The sequence below is a fragment of the Lathyrus oleraceus genome, chromosome 3 (assembly GCF_024323335.1).
Source record: "Lathyrus oleraceus cultivar Zhongwan6 chromosome 3, CAAS_Psat_ZW6_1.0, whole genome shotgun sequence".
Taxonomy (NCBI): Eukaryota; Viridiplantae; Streptophyta; class Magnoliopsida; order Fabales; family Fabaceae; genus Lathyrus; species Lathyrus oleraceus.
The window spans coordinates 510,553,048-510,566,376 of NC_066581.1; the positions used below are offsets into that span (position 1 = coordinate 510,553,048).

Genomic DNA, 13,329 nt, shown 5'->3' on the forward strand with positions numbered 1-13,329 from the left:
TCTGTTGATGTTGGATGATGAACATGAAATGCCCAGCTGCATAAACCCTTGTGATAAACCCTAGTTGCCCAGAAAACTCGATGATGATTGGCTGTTGTTGCTTTTGTCACTATTCCATTGAAAATGAGCCAATAGAAATATTTCCCGTGCCCATCCAAAGTGCAGTCGTTTTGATAAGTGGCATGCTTATTTACAGCTTTGCCACTCGGTCAACCTTGCTTTGACCATTTGCCATGCTATTTGTTCATACTTGCTTCAATTGTTCATTCAACTTTGAAAATTCATTTCTCTCTCAATTTTAATCCAAAAATCATGAGTTTTTTTCCATCATGTTCACAAGCATGTCCTCTATTTTATCATGAATTTTATTAATTTTTTGCTTGGCTGGATATTAATTGGCTCTAGGGTTTGTGAAATGTGACAAAAATTGATACCTCTTGCCTTTTCTTTTGTGAAATACTCATGTTGCATCCTTTGACCTTAAAATTTTTTGTGGAGAAACTAGACACATTCACCTTTGTTTTGATATAAAGTTTGTGCATTTATCATATGTGGTGTGTGAGCTTTGATTTTTTGAAGTAGGGTGTGACAATTTGTGTCACACCATGAATGTGCATTTTCCCAATTTTGGTAGACATGCTTCCTTGCATCCAAATGACCCCAAATTTTGCATGATCCCTCCCTTTCATGTCTAGTTCATGTGTGAATTTTCTTGGAATTAATTGTGCTGTTTTTCCATTTATTTGAGATTTTTCTTCCCTGCCTAGTCAAATGTTGACTTTTTGTGCTACATGTTGCCAAATCCTTTGGGAAATTCTCATACCATATTGTATGACCATGAAATTTCATATGTGATAACTAGACATCTTGAGCTTTGCATTGGTGTTAATCTCATTCATTTCTCATCTATTTTCAATTTGTTATGATTTTTTGAAGTTGACCCATGTTTGTTGACTTTCATTGTGCTTACTTGAAATTATGTTGACTTCATGATTTTCATTGACTGCCTTCCTCTCATCCAAATGCCATGAAATTTGACATGCTTACCATGATAGATGTTAGGATTGAGTTTGATTTATTTGATGATTTTTGAGATTGTTTGGGTTGACTTTTGATGCAAGTCATTCTGTTGACCTTTTTTGTGCTTTCATTTGCCTTACTTTGACTTCAAATGTTCATAAAATGACAATGATGCATGATTTGAATGTGGGCCCAATTGTGATAGCTTCTTAAATGTTTGACCTTGACTTTGGTTGACTTTTCTTTGCTGTTTTGACTTTTTCTTTCATCCTTGACCCTAGGCTAGTCCTAGTGGTCTTTTGGACTTACAATTGAGTTCCTGTTTCAGGTTAAGCACCAATGCCTCAAAGATCATTCAAACTTGATTGAACTTGATTGTTTTATCATATGCTAACCTTTGTTTTGTAGGTTTGACTCATGTGTTTGGGTCTTGTGCCTTGCACAGTTGACCATCTGTATTGACTGTTTACCAATTCCTTTTGATTTAAACTTTTGAACTGTTTGCTGATTGTTTTGACTTTTTCAGGTACTTTAGTTGCTTAAGTTCTCTGAACTTGCTTGCTTTGCTATTTAGCAATTGCTTTTGAGGTATAATTACTCTTTCTTCATGTAGTCTAGAGACCCGGTCTGTTATTTGACCGGGCAAACTGTCTGAAGTCCTCCTTAAGAGGCCATGTTTGTGTATGTTTAAAATTGTCCCAAGCAGGAAAAGTCCTTCAAGTAAGGCAATTGGTGGAAGGTAGGGATATGCAATCTATCCCCCACTACTCTTGTTGTGTCATCCCTCTGCTCACACTGCTGTGTGTTGATGCATTGGGATACAAACCCAAGATCTTGTACAAAGTGTACAGTGTCAGAGTCTTCGAGTATAGAAGGGTTCCCACTTTCTGGACCCATGCTCATTTGTCTATTAGCTCTCCCTGGCCAGGGATAAGAGCTGTGAGGTCTTATCCTCACTTCATCCTTTCATCTGCTTCACCTTAGCCTCTCAATGGCAAGGTTAAGAGCACACTTACCCTATTCCAGTTGGCCCTAGTGCCTAACCCTTGTGTGAGCCTCTTGTATGCATATAGAGTGTGCTTTTTGTGATTGCCTGTTTGCTTTGCCTCTTTAGGTGTAGCTTAGACTTGCCCTTGTGCAAGGTAGGTTGTGCTTGACTTGCTTCCTGTGCAAGTCAAGTCTGTGTGGCTTGCTTCCTGTGTAAGCCATGCTTAGAGTTGTTTTGCCGAACTACGGCAACTCTGATTCTCATGTTCAGATGAGATACGTAGGCACGAGACGCGATGTCTTGCCGAGTTTGACTAACCACTAACATCTAATCCTTTTCTCTCGCCTTCGTTGCGATTGAGACTTCCCCTTTCTCTTGCCCTAGTTGCAATCGAGACCCTTGCTTCCTGTGCAAGTCGTGTCTAGGATAGGTTGGCCCTTGTGCCATTTAGCTAGAAACCTTAACTTAGGGTTGATTTTGCATGACAACATCTAGGCTCGAGTCGTAGTCTCCCTAGAGTTGTGTCTCCCTCTGTTATCTGGTTAGGCTAGATCCTTTGTCCCTGCGTAGGGGAACTACATTGCCCTGATCTTCACACCAGATGAAGTATGTAGGCAGGAGATTGAGCTGATCTCTCCGGGCGCCCTTTTTCTTTTTCAACCCTTTGTGTCTTAACCACCCTTGTGTGTGTTCTGTTTGGAGTCCGACATAAGTCCAGCGATTGGCAGTTGGTTTCCTGTGTGTGTTTTGGTCCGGATGCTGACATAAGTCCAGTGATTGGCAGTCGGGCTCCACGTTTGCCTGTGTCTTGTTTGTTTGTGTGCGTGTCAGCCGAGCTACGAATGCTCTGATTCTTCTCTCGTCCGAGAAGATACGTATGCACAGGATGCGATATCCTAGCGAGCATGTGTCGTCTCCCCAGTCCGAACTACTTTGACTCTGATGTCTATGCCTGATAGACTAAGTAGGCCCAGGATGCGACATCCTGCCGAGTTCAGTTTCAGTCAGTCTCTTTCGTTTCTTTCAGCCTGTGTAGATGTTTATTTGAGCAGTGTTTATAGCAACCATTTTCCTTTCTATTGTGCGTGGATCCCGTAGAGTACTACGGATGCGTAGGGGGCCTAACACCTTCCCTTCGCATAACCGACTCCCGAACCCATTCTCTTTGGTCGCGAGACCATGTTCTTTCCTAGGTTTACTTCGAGCGTTTCCTTTCCCTCTTTTGGGATAAATAACGCACGGTGGCGGCTCTGTTGTTTCTTTCTTTTCCCGCCGGTTTTTCGCGCGATGCGACAGCTGGCGACTCTGCTGGGGATATAAAGAAGTTGACCTGTTGTAACACCTCAAAATTTGCCCTCCTCTCTTGGGACTAGCATTAACATATTTGCATTTCATTTTAAGACATTAGGCATTTCATATTGCATAACATGTGGTTACATAGTGCAAGCTATCTTCCCAAGTCTTGATCAGAAGATGAGGAAGTCAGAAAATGCAAGCCTAGGGTTGTACTGATTGATCATGGGCCATCTGAGGATTGAGCTGTGAATTAGGGTTTTGTGACTCCCAAGGGTATTGGTCTTCATGTTGATTGAATCGATACATCATCATCACCATGGTTGGATGTCATCAGGAGATTGAAGAAGATTCCTTGAGATTAGGGTTTTGACCACTGGTCAACCCTAATCAGTTGTATTGGGCCAAGCAGGGCTGGATCAGGAGATGGGGTTTGAGATGGAGATGAGGTTCATTTTGTGATTATATTGTGCTTATTGAGGCTAGGGTGTCACCCTTGAGCCATTTCAGTTGAAGATTGGGGCTCAGATTGATCAATGCATTGCCAAATTCATCTATCAGATGAAAAGTCAACTGTGGTCAACTGTACATGATCTGGTGGATTTGGAGGTGGAAATGAGTTAGACACACTTCATTCATGTTGGAACAAGTGTTAAATGAGATTGCAAGGCTTAAAAATGAAGAAAATCAAGTCAGGACAAAAACTGCCAAAAATAGCAAGTGACTTGTAACTGAAGTTTCCAAAAATGGAAAGTTTTTTACCTCAAAAACAGAAGTCCAAGGAAGCTTCAAATGAAAAATTGTTCAACATGACAGATGTAGATCTTGTTCTCACCTTTCCAAAAAGTCCAAGAACTTGAAAATCCAATGTACGGTTTGCAAAATATGGCTCAGTGAATTTCAAAAAAACCCGTAATCAGGAGGCCATAACTTCCACATGGTTTGTCCAAATTGCAAGTTCTTTATATGCACAAACTCCATTTGACATGTACTTTGAGGGTGCATCATTGGATTTGTTCAAAAATGGCCAAGGCAAAAAGTCACTTTTCAACTGGACAGCTGAATTGGACCAGGGGCAAAATTGTCCAAAAGTCAAAATATTGGGAATTTTTGAATGGGACTTTTTCCAACACCTCAGGAATGGCATTTTAAGTGTGTTTGAATATTCATTTCATGGTTAATGCACATGGTTTGAGTTTTGGCATGAAAAATGAAATGGTTAAAAATGGATACTTTACATACACATAGTGAAAATGAGATTTAAGCAACCAATTGCAATGGGAATTGTTTCTACACTTCACATATGGTGTTTTGGACATGTTGGAACCAATTTTGAGCTGGCATGTGCTGTCATTGTGAATTGGCTATTTTGCCCTCATTTGCAAAAATTACATTATCACTAATTATGCCAAATTGGTTAATTACATGATTAGTGATCAATTAAGCACACATATATATTCTAAATCCTTGCCTAATCATAACAGAAAAACACTTTTCCCAAGATTGGATCTAGATCTCTCACATTCTCTCCAAACCCTCAAGAACACAACAAGCTTCAATCTCAAGTTTCATCCTCAATTCTCAACCGTTTTGGTGATTCTTTTTGATTTGGAACCCTTGCATCATCTACACCATCTGTTTTGGCACATTGGAAGGAATTAGGCTCGGATTCTCAACTGTCCAAAATTACCTCAACAATGGCAAAATCGAATTATGGACGATAGGAGCAAAGGCAGTTGCGGATAGCACCACTTATCATCTTCCTCATCCCTCTACTCTTGCTGTTTCAAGGAATTGAGAGCAAAGGACGCTGGTTTTAGCACTGCCATTACAGGTTGGAGTTTTTTCGAATCTCATGAAATGTGCAATTATTATATGCGTTGTGAAGCCTGTTCATCATAGATCATGGATATGTGTTTAGTTTTGCAAGTAGTGAACCGTAGCATGAGATGTCTTGAATTGAACATTGGATTCGAAACCCTAACATGCTCGATCCGTAGAACCTAGGAAGAATTGGAAGAAATTAAGTGGAGATTCGTAATCTAGGTTCAAAGACCTTTCCAACGAGTATCCATTTACTCGTTTTGGTTGATGTTTCGTGTTCATCCGTTTCTGGAAAATCTGGGCAATTTCTGGACGAAGAAGGAGATGAAAACCGTGTTTGATCTTGAAATCCATTTGAATTTTCAAATAGCTAGTTTCCCGCCAGCGCCAATTATAATTACTCATAATTTTCTGATATTTTATTTAATTATTAAAAATGTTTAACACATTAAAAAATTCAGAAAAAATAGTAAAAAAAATCAGAAAAATATGAGAAAAATTTTGTTGACTTCCTTGGTTTGTGTAGGTTTTTTTTGACCTATTGGTCAAAGTTGTGCTTGGCAATTTTTTTAGTTGACCTAGGGTTTTCCATTGTATGTCCATTTTTGATACATGTTTGTAATTTGATCATGAAATGCTCATAATGTAGAATAAATTCTTGAAAATTTTTGTGGTGGTTCTTGACTCATTGAGGATTATTTATATGTAAATTTCATGAATTTTGGATACCTGGTTAGAGAGCAGCAAATTCTGGAACTTAGGTGTGACAATTTGTGTCACACCTCATTATGTCAACTTGCAGGATTTTTTTGAGTGACCTATACATGTTAGAATTGGCTGAAATTTTGCATGATGGTTAGTTAGCATGTCGTGATGTTGTATGAATTTTTGTAGAATTTTTCACTGCATTTTCTATTTGATCATGATTTTTCATTTCTGGAGATCATTTGTGCAAGCTCATATGACATAGGTTGGTAGAATGATTGGGAAATGCTCACATTGTATTGTATGGCCATGAAATTTGATATGCATGAACTAGACACATTTTAGGACCTCCTTGTTTTGGTCTCATCCATTTCTTTTTTGTTTTCAATGAGATATGAATTTTTGAAGTGGATGTATGCATTGATGGTATGAATTGAAGCATGAAATGGTGTCTGTTTTTGTTGATTTTCATTGACATGGTTCCATTTGCCCAATTGAGCTCAAATTTGACATGGTAGACCTTGATTGACCCCTGTTTAGGTGTATTTAATTTGAGATTTTTTTGATGTGTTTTGGCATGGCTTTGAATGCAATACTTCTGTTTGTATATTTGGTGCTTCATTTGAACCAATATGGATTGTTTTGTGCATGAATTGAACTTGATGGATGATATAAACATGAGACCAATGATGTTTGCTCTTGTTTGATGTTAATTTGATGTTGGATGGTGGATACCTTGCTGTTTTAATTTTTTTCTTGCTTTTGGACCCTAGGCTTGGCCTAGTGGTCTAGTTGCTAATATTTGCTTGGTTTTTCAGGATCAAAAGCATAATGTACATGGAGAATGATCCAAATCCAATTTTGATTGATGTTGTGGATGTTTGTACACTAACATAACATTTTTTTGTAGGTGTTGGAGCTTGGGCTTAAGCCTTGAGCTTGCTTTGTGTTGTATTGTTTAAACTGTTTGATTGTTTGCCGTATAGTTTGTCTGATTGATTACTGATTGAGTTTGATTGTTTCCAGGTACTTTAGTTGCTCAGTTCCTTGTGAACTATTGCTTTGCTTTGCTTAAGCAACTTGCATTTGAGGTATAACCTTCTTACTTCATGTAGTCTGGAGACCCGGCTGTTACCGGGCCGGGCAAATTGTCTGAAGTCCTCCTTAAGAGGCAATGCTTGTGTATGTTTATTTTTCAAGCCCAAGCAGGAAAAGTCCTTCAAAGAAGGCAATTGGTGGAAGGTAGGGACAAGCAACCTGTCCCCCACTATTCAGTGAGTCATCTCCTTGCTCCCATTACATGGTTGTAGCATTGAGATCAAAAGCCCAAGATCTGTTGTGTCAGAGTCATCGAGTATAGAAGGGTTCCCCTATTCTGGACCCATGCTCATTTGTCAGCTCTCCCTGGTTAGGGATAAGAGCTGTGAGGTCTGATCCTCACTTCATCCTTTCATCTGCTTCACCTTAGCCTCGTAATGGCAAGGTTAAGAGCAAAACCAGCCTGTACAGACGACTCGCTTCGGCGGTCAAACCCCATTGATTGAGCCTCTTGTTTGGTTATAGTGGGTGTTTTGTGATTATTTGATTGACATGTTTGTTTGAGATGCCTGTTCTCATTTAATGTTGATATATGATGGTATGCTTATGTGCTAGCTTCTTTCCTGGTTAGGTTAGTTTGCTTATGCAAGTAGGATAGAAAACCGAACTTAGGGTTAACGATGCATGACAACATTAGGCTCGAGTCTCAGCTCCCTAGTTGTGTATCTTTCCCCGGTTTCTGGTTAGCAATTTAGTCCCTTTCAGGGGAACTACATCGCCCTGATCCTCGTGCCAGACGAGGTATGTAGGCAGGTGGTCGTGCGAGACCACTCCGGGCAACCTTTTTCTTTTTTGCGTGCGTTTACTTGTTATCTGACTGTGCTGTTTGGTGTTTTGGTTCGGATGCCGACGTAAGCCCAGTGATTGGCTGTCGGGCTCCAAGTTTGCCGTTTTGTGCGTGTTTTGGTTCGGATGCCGACGTAATTCCATCCAGTGGTTGTCGGGCTCCATGTTTGTCACTCTTGCTTGTTTGTGTTGTTTTGTGTTGTTTGGCGTGCGTAAGCCGAACTACAGTGGCTCTGATTCTTGTTCCAGACAAGATATGTAGGCATAAGGTGCGATACCTTATCGAGCTCGTTCCTCTTAACCCCACCTGCGTTCCCCGTGTGTGTGTGTGATGTTTTAGCAACCTTTTCTTTATTCTAGGACGTGGATCCCGTCGAGTACGACGGACGTGAGGGGTGCTAATACCTTCCCCTCGCGTAACCGACTCCCGAACCTTTTCTCTCTGGTCGCGAGACCATGTCTTTCCAGGTTTCTCTGAGCGTTTCCTTTCCCTATCTTGGGATAAATAACGTTTAGTGGCGGCTCTGTGTGTTTTTATTTTCGAGGCTCGCCGGTTGATTTTTCGCAGGATGCGACAGCTGGCGACTCTGCTGGGGATAACAGACATGTTGACCTATGCTGGTCCATCGTCCCTAAGCGAGTCCTTCCTAGCGTTCTAGGATTGGTTTAGGTTGCTTGTATGTGTTGATTATTGCGTTTATTATTCTAACCAGTGTGTATCTATATTTGCATTAATGTCTGCATGCATCATACTATCATGTTATTGCCGCCCTCTGCAGGTGGTTCTGTTGTTTGGGGTGGGTGTTCTGAGTGGGGCTAAAACCCAGGCCCGAGTATACACCTAGGACTAGTGTGGTCTCACGTTGCCTCTTTCATGTTAAGTCAACATGTGCCTGGCGGCGTGATGTGCCACAAGCCGGACGAGACTCACTTGATAGTGCTCATCTCTGTGGATATTCCGCTTTGTTTGAGTCATTCCATTTGAGTTGTTGACTCTGGTGACCGATCATTCCCGGATCTTTGGTTTAGACGATTTTAAGGGAGCTACAATGGCACACCCGAAAGGGCAAACCCATTGAGTATCTCCGCCCGATTTGTCGAGACTATTATCCGCCTTAGGATGGCTTGTTTAGAACCTACCTGTGAGGGGAGGGTTGTTCTGTCAGATGTTTATTCAGATAACCTTCAGATGGTGACCTTTTGATCTGTGATTCAGAGACATAATTATAAGTCGGATTTATGGTTATTTATTGCTGTGACGCCGGAGTGCTGTCCGTGACTTATCAGTGGGGATCCGTTTATTTCGGATTCCCCGGGCCGAGATATTTTATCAGTGGGGATCCGTTTATTTCGGGTTCCCCGGGCCGATTCAGATAAGGGTGATGTGTCTACTCGGATATGGTTTGGTGATGATGGTGATGATGATGTATCTGTCTTCCGTTTATTTCGGAACCCGTGGGTCAGAATTGGGATTGTACATTCCTCAGATGGTTATGATCAGTTCAGAGCCCAGATTCAGTGCAAATGATCAGATGGCTTGGAGGATGGCAACGCATTGCATTCATTCATCAGCATCATTACATTTTGCATTAATTGCATCTAACCCATGTTTACCCATATGCAGGGACACTTTTGATCGAGATTCTGGTTGAGAGATTTCTGTTCAAATATGAGGACCGGTTTGAAAGACAATGTTGCCTACAGTTTCTTTGATCCAGAGATTGGTGTGCTCAAGGATATGATAGCATTGATTACTCCTGACCATGTGGGAATGTTTAGAGAGTCATACGGCGGTATTCTGAAGATGGTTTTCAGACTCACTGACTGCGACAGGAGCGCCATCCACACTCTTCTTCAGTTCTATGACCCTGGGTTGAGGTGTTTCGTTTTTCCAGACTATCTGTTGGGACCTCTGATGGAGGATTATGTCAGCATCCTGGGTATTCAGATCCGTGATCAGATTCCTTTCCATGTCACTAGGGCGGAGCCGGATGTCCTTGGGATTTCACGTGCTCTTTATTTGAGTCCGGAAATGGTCAAGGAAGGTTGGAAGGAGAAGGGAAAGTTACCTGGATTTCATTTGAGTTTCTTGGAGGCTAATGCCAAGGAACATGCTGCTGTGGGTAACTGGAAGACGGTTTGTGCTCTGATTGCTGTGAGCATTTATGGGATTGTTCTGTTTCCTAACCAGAAGAATTTCGTGGACCGTAATGCTATCAGGTTGTTTATGAAGAGAAACCCTATTCCTACCCTGATTGGAGATGTATACTACTCAGTGCATAACAGGAATGAGAAGAGGCGTGGTGGTCTGGTCAGATGCTGCTCTCAGCTACTCTTTAGGTGGTTCATGGGATATTTGCCTTCCCGAGGTGCCTTTGCTCAGATTGATCCTAGTGTGAAGTGGTCCTTTCGATTGATGGGTCTGCGGGCTGATGACATTGCTTGGACTCATAATGGTTTAGCTGGTCGGGACTTCATCTGCAGTTGCGGGAGTTTACCTAATGTGCCTTTAGTGGGAGTTCAGGGTTGCATTAATTACAACCCGATGCTTCTCCGGAGACAGATGGGGTTTGCTATAGAGGGTCCTCCTCTCGGGCGAGAGATTCAGGAGTCCTTCTATTTCCCGATTGATGGTAACCAGACCAAGTTGAGGCAGGTATTGGACGAATGGCGAGATATCCAGAGGAGGGGTAAGGTTCCTTACGGCAAAGTCAACTGCCGGTATTTTCCACTATTTGAGGATTGGTTGCGGAAGAGGATTGAGTCTACATTTCTACCGTTCCCTGGAGGTGACTCAGTGTGTCCTAGGATTGAGGGTCCAAGTTCTTCTGTCAGCATGGAGGAGTTCCTTGAGATGAAGAGGGCCAGAGATCAGTTACTTGCAGAGAAAGCGGAGTTGGAGAGAAGTGTTGCTCATTTTCAGGCAGCTAATCAGGAAATCAAAGTGAAGATGGAAGATCAAGACAAGCGACATGCTTTGGAGGCCAAACGCTTCGAGATGGATACAGCCTACTATGGGAAGATCAGCCAAGCTTTAGCATCGTCCAACAGGGAACATGACATCACAAAGGAGAAGCTGTTCAGAGCATCAAAAGTCATCGAAGATGAGAAGAGAAGGCAAATCATAGTGAAGGATCAGAGAGATGACAGAGTCAGGGGTCTCATTGCTGAGTGGGAGGCAAAGCTGCAAGTCAAGGAGTCAGAGAAGCTAAAGATCATTGCAGAGAGAGATCACTATATGGCTGAGAGAGACCACTACTTCAGGCAGATGAAGATTCATCAGAAGGAAGTTGGAAGACTACAGCAGGAGAATACCGAGCTCAGGTTCGCCGCAGAGTTCGCGAGGATGGAAGATGAGATAGGGCCATCTGTGGGACCCTCATCTAGCTAGATCTTTCATTTGTGTTGAATTACCGTCAGGCTTGTTGACGGAATTCACTTTGTCTGTATTTCTTTTCTATTCTGGAGGATTGTATTTGATATTTGATCTGATGTATGACTATTGCACCGATTGTGCACTTTTTGGTTATGTAATGATGGTTTCTATTCAGTGATTGGGTGACAAGCTTTATTTGCTTTACCGTATGCACTTACACAAGCACACACATGGTTGGGGGTATTCTTGCTAAATCACATATCTCCGATCTGCACAACAAAATCAAACACTGCTAATCAGAATGTTAATGCCGGCTTATTATTTGTCTCGATGATGCCAGGGTCGAGAGACAAAGTGTCCTTCATATGGATAGACACTGCATACATGCATTAATCATGATAACTTGTGTTTTATTTTGCAGGTGACTATTACTAACGTGCTTGTTTGTAAACAGGAACCATTGCTCGCGCTCGTAGAGCTGTACCCCTGCACTCAACTCGCCCTCACAGATATTACACAAGAAGAAACACTCCCAGACTCATGGAGCTTCCCAGTGCTGATATGCTGGAATTGAAGGAGAAAATGACCGAACTGATCAATATAATGCAAGGTTTTGCCATTGGTCAGAAAGCGCTGGCGGATAAAGTTGAGAAACTCGAGCGGGTTTCTGCTCAGAACAGTGGGGTCAACCTGGATGGAGTCTCCAACCAGGGGCAGGGATCTCGTGATGGTGGAAAGAGGACAACAGTTGGTCTGGTGAATAATGCTGGTGGTGTTGGTGGCCAACCGGGGCAGAATACGAAAGACAACTTTGTGCCTCCGTTTTATGGTTTTGACGAAGATCAGGAGGAAGATAGAGAGGCTGACCAGTTCTCTATGCGAAATGAGCCTTTTGTGCCTTATGACATTCCTCCTCAGAACAAGGAAATCCAGCTGCTGGCTGAGAAGATAAAAGTGCTTGAAAGTTATGCCACGCCAGGGGTGGTTAACATGTCCAACATGGGATTGGTGGAGGGGATTGTCATTCCTCAGAAGTTCAAGGCGCCTGCGTTCGACAAATACAATGGCAGTTCTTGCCCGGAAACTCATCTCCAGGCATTTGTCCGCAAAATCTCGGCATACACCGCGGATCAAAAACTGTGGATGTACTTTTTCCAAGACAGCCTGTCTGGAGGCTCCTTGGAATGGTACACCAAGTTGAGATCGTCCGATATCAAAAGCTGGCAAGATTTGGGAGATGCTTTCTTTAAGCAATACCAATTTAATGCTGATATGGCTCCGAGTCGTACCCAGCTGCAGGGTATGTCTCAAAAGCATAACGAAGGATTCAAGGAGTATGCGCAGAGGTGGAGAGAACTGGCTGCAAGGGTGCAACCTCCTCTGGTGGACAGAGAGATGTCCGATTTGTTCATGGGGACCCTGCAGGGGCCGTTTGCAGAAAGAATGGTGGGTTGCCCTGTCACCAATTTCTCTGACATTGTGGTGGCAGGAGAAAGAATCGAAAGTTGGTTGAAGCTGGGTAAAATCCAGGGTGGTGCATCTGCGTCTTCTTCAGGAACGAAGAAACCGTTCGGTAATAACGGTCAGAGAAAGAAGGAAGGAGACACCAGTGCAGTTTATACACAGCGCGGACCCAGTAGGGACCGTTACTTCCAGCACAATGCTGCAGTAACAATTCCTGCTGAGTCTCAGTCAGCACAACCGCAACAACAACAGCAGCAACAAAGACAACCGTTCCAACAGAGGCCCCAGAGGGCTGGATACCAGGTCAGGGGCAGAGCAAATGATAGACAATTCGACAGGCCTCCGGTGACTTATTCGTTTCTGTTGAAGAAGCTTCTGGATCTCGGGCTGGTGCAACTGAGGACGCTGGCGCCTTTGAGACCTGATCAGAGGCCGCCCAGTTACAATGAAAATGCTAAGTGCGAATTCCACTCGGGTGCGCCCGGGCATAATGTTGAGGACTGCAAAGCTTTTAAGCACGTAGTCCAGGACCTAGTGGATTCCAAAGCAATCAACTTTGCGCCTTCTCCCAACGTAAATGCAAATCCCATGCCTGCGCATGGTCAGAGGGGAGTAAACGCTATTTCTGTGGAAGATAGAGTGGGGCTGTCTGAGGTCGATCAGTTGAAGACGCCTTTGGTTGAGTTGAAAAGACAACTGCTGATGAATGGGGTTTACCCGGGCTGTGGGTTTGAGTGTGCTGAGTGCACTATTTCTACGAACGGTTGTGAGCTTC

The 13,329-nt window shown here is 42.8% G+C and overlaps 1 protein-coding gene across 2 annotated transcripts; it reads left to right on the forward strand.

Annotated features, from left to right (window-relative positions):
• The first annotated feature begins 6,014 nt into the window (after positions 1-6,014).
• LOC127128493 (uncharacterized) lies at positions 6,015-11,264 on the forward strand. 2 transcript variants are annotated; one of them, XM_051057845.1, is made up of 3 exons: positions 6,015-6,736; positions 6,857-6,921; positions 9,339-11,264. In XM_051057845.1, the coding sequence occupies exon 3, from the start codon at positions 9,384-9,386 to the stop codon at positions 11,103-11,105; it is 1,722 nt and encodes a 573-aa protein (XP_050913802.1). In that variant the 5' UTR covers positions 6,015-6,736; positions 6,857-6,921; positions 9,339-9,383; the 3' UTR covers positions 11,106-11,264. The 2 variants fall into 2 exon arrangements, with proteins under 2 accessions (XP_050913802.1, XP_050913801.1); XM_051057844.1 differs by having other exon boundaries at positions 6,015-6,921.
• Positions 11,265-13,329: the final 2,065 nt, after the last annotated feature.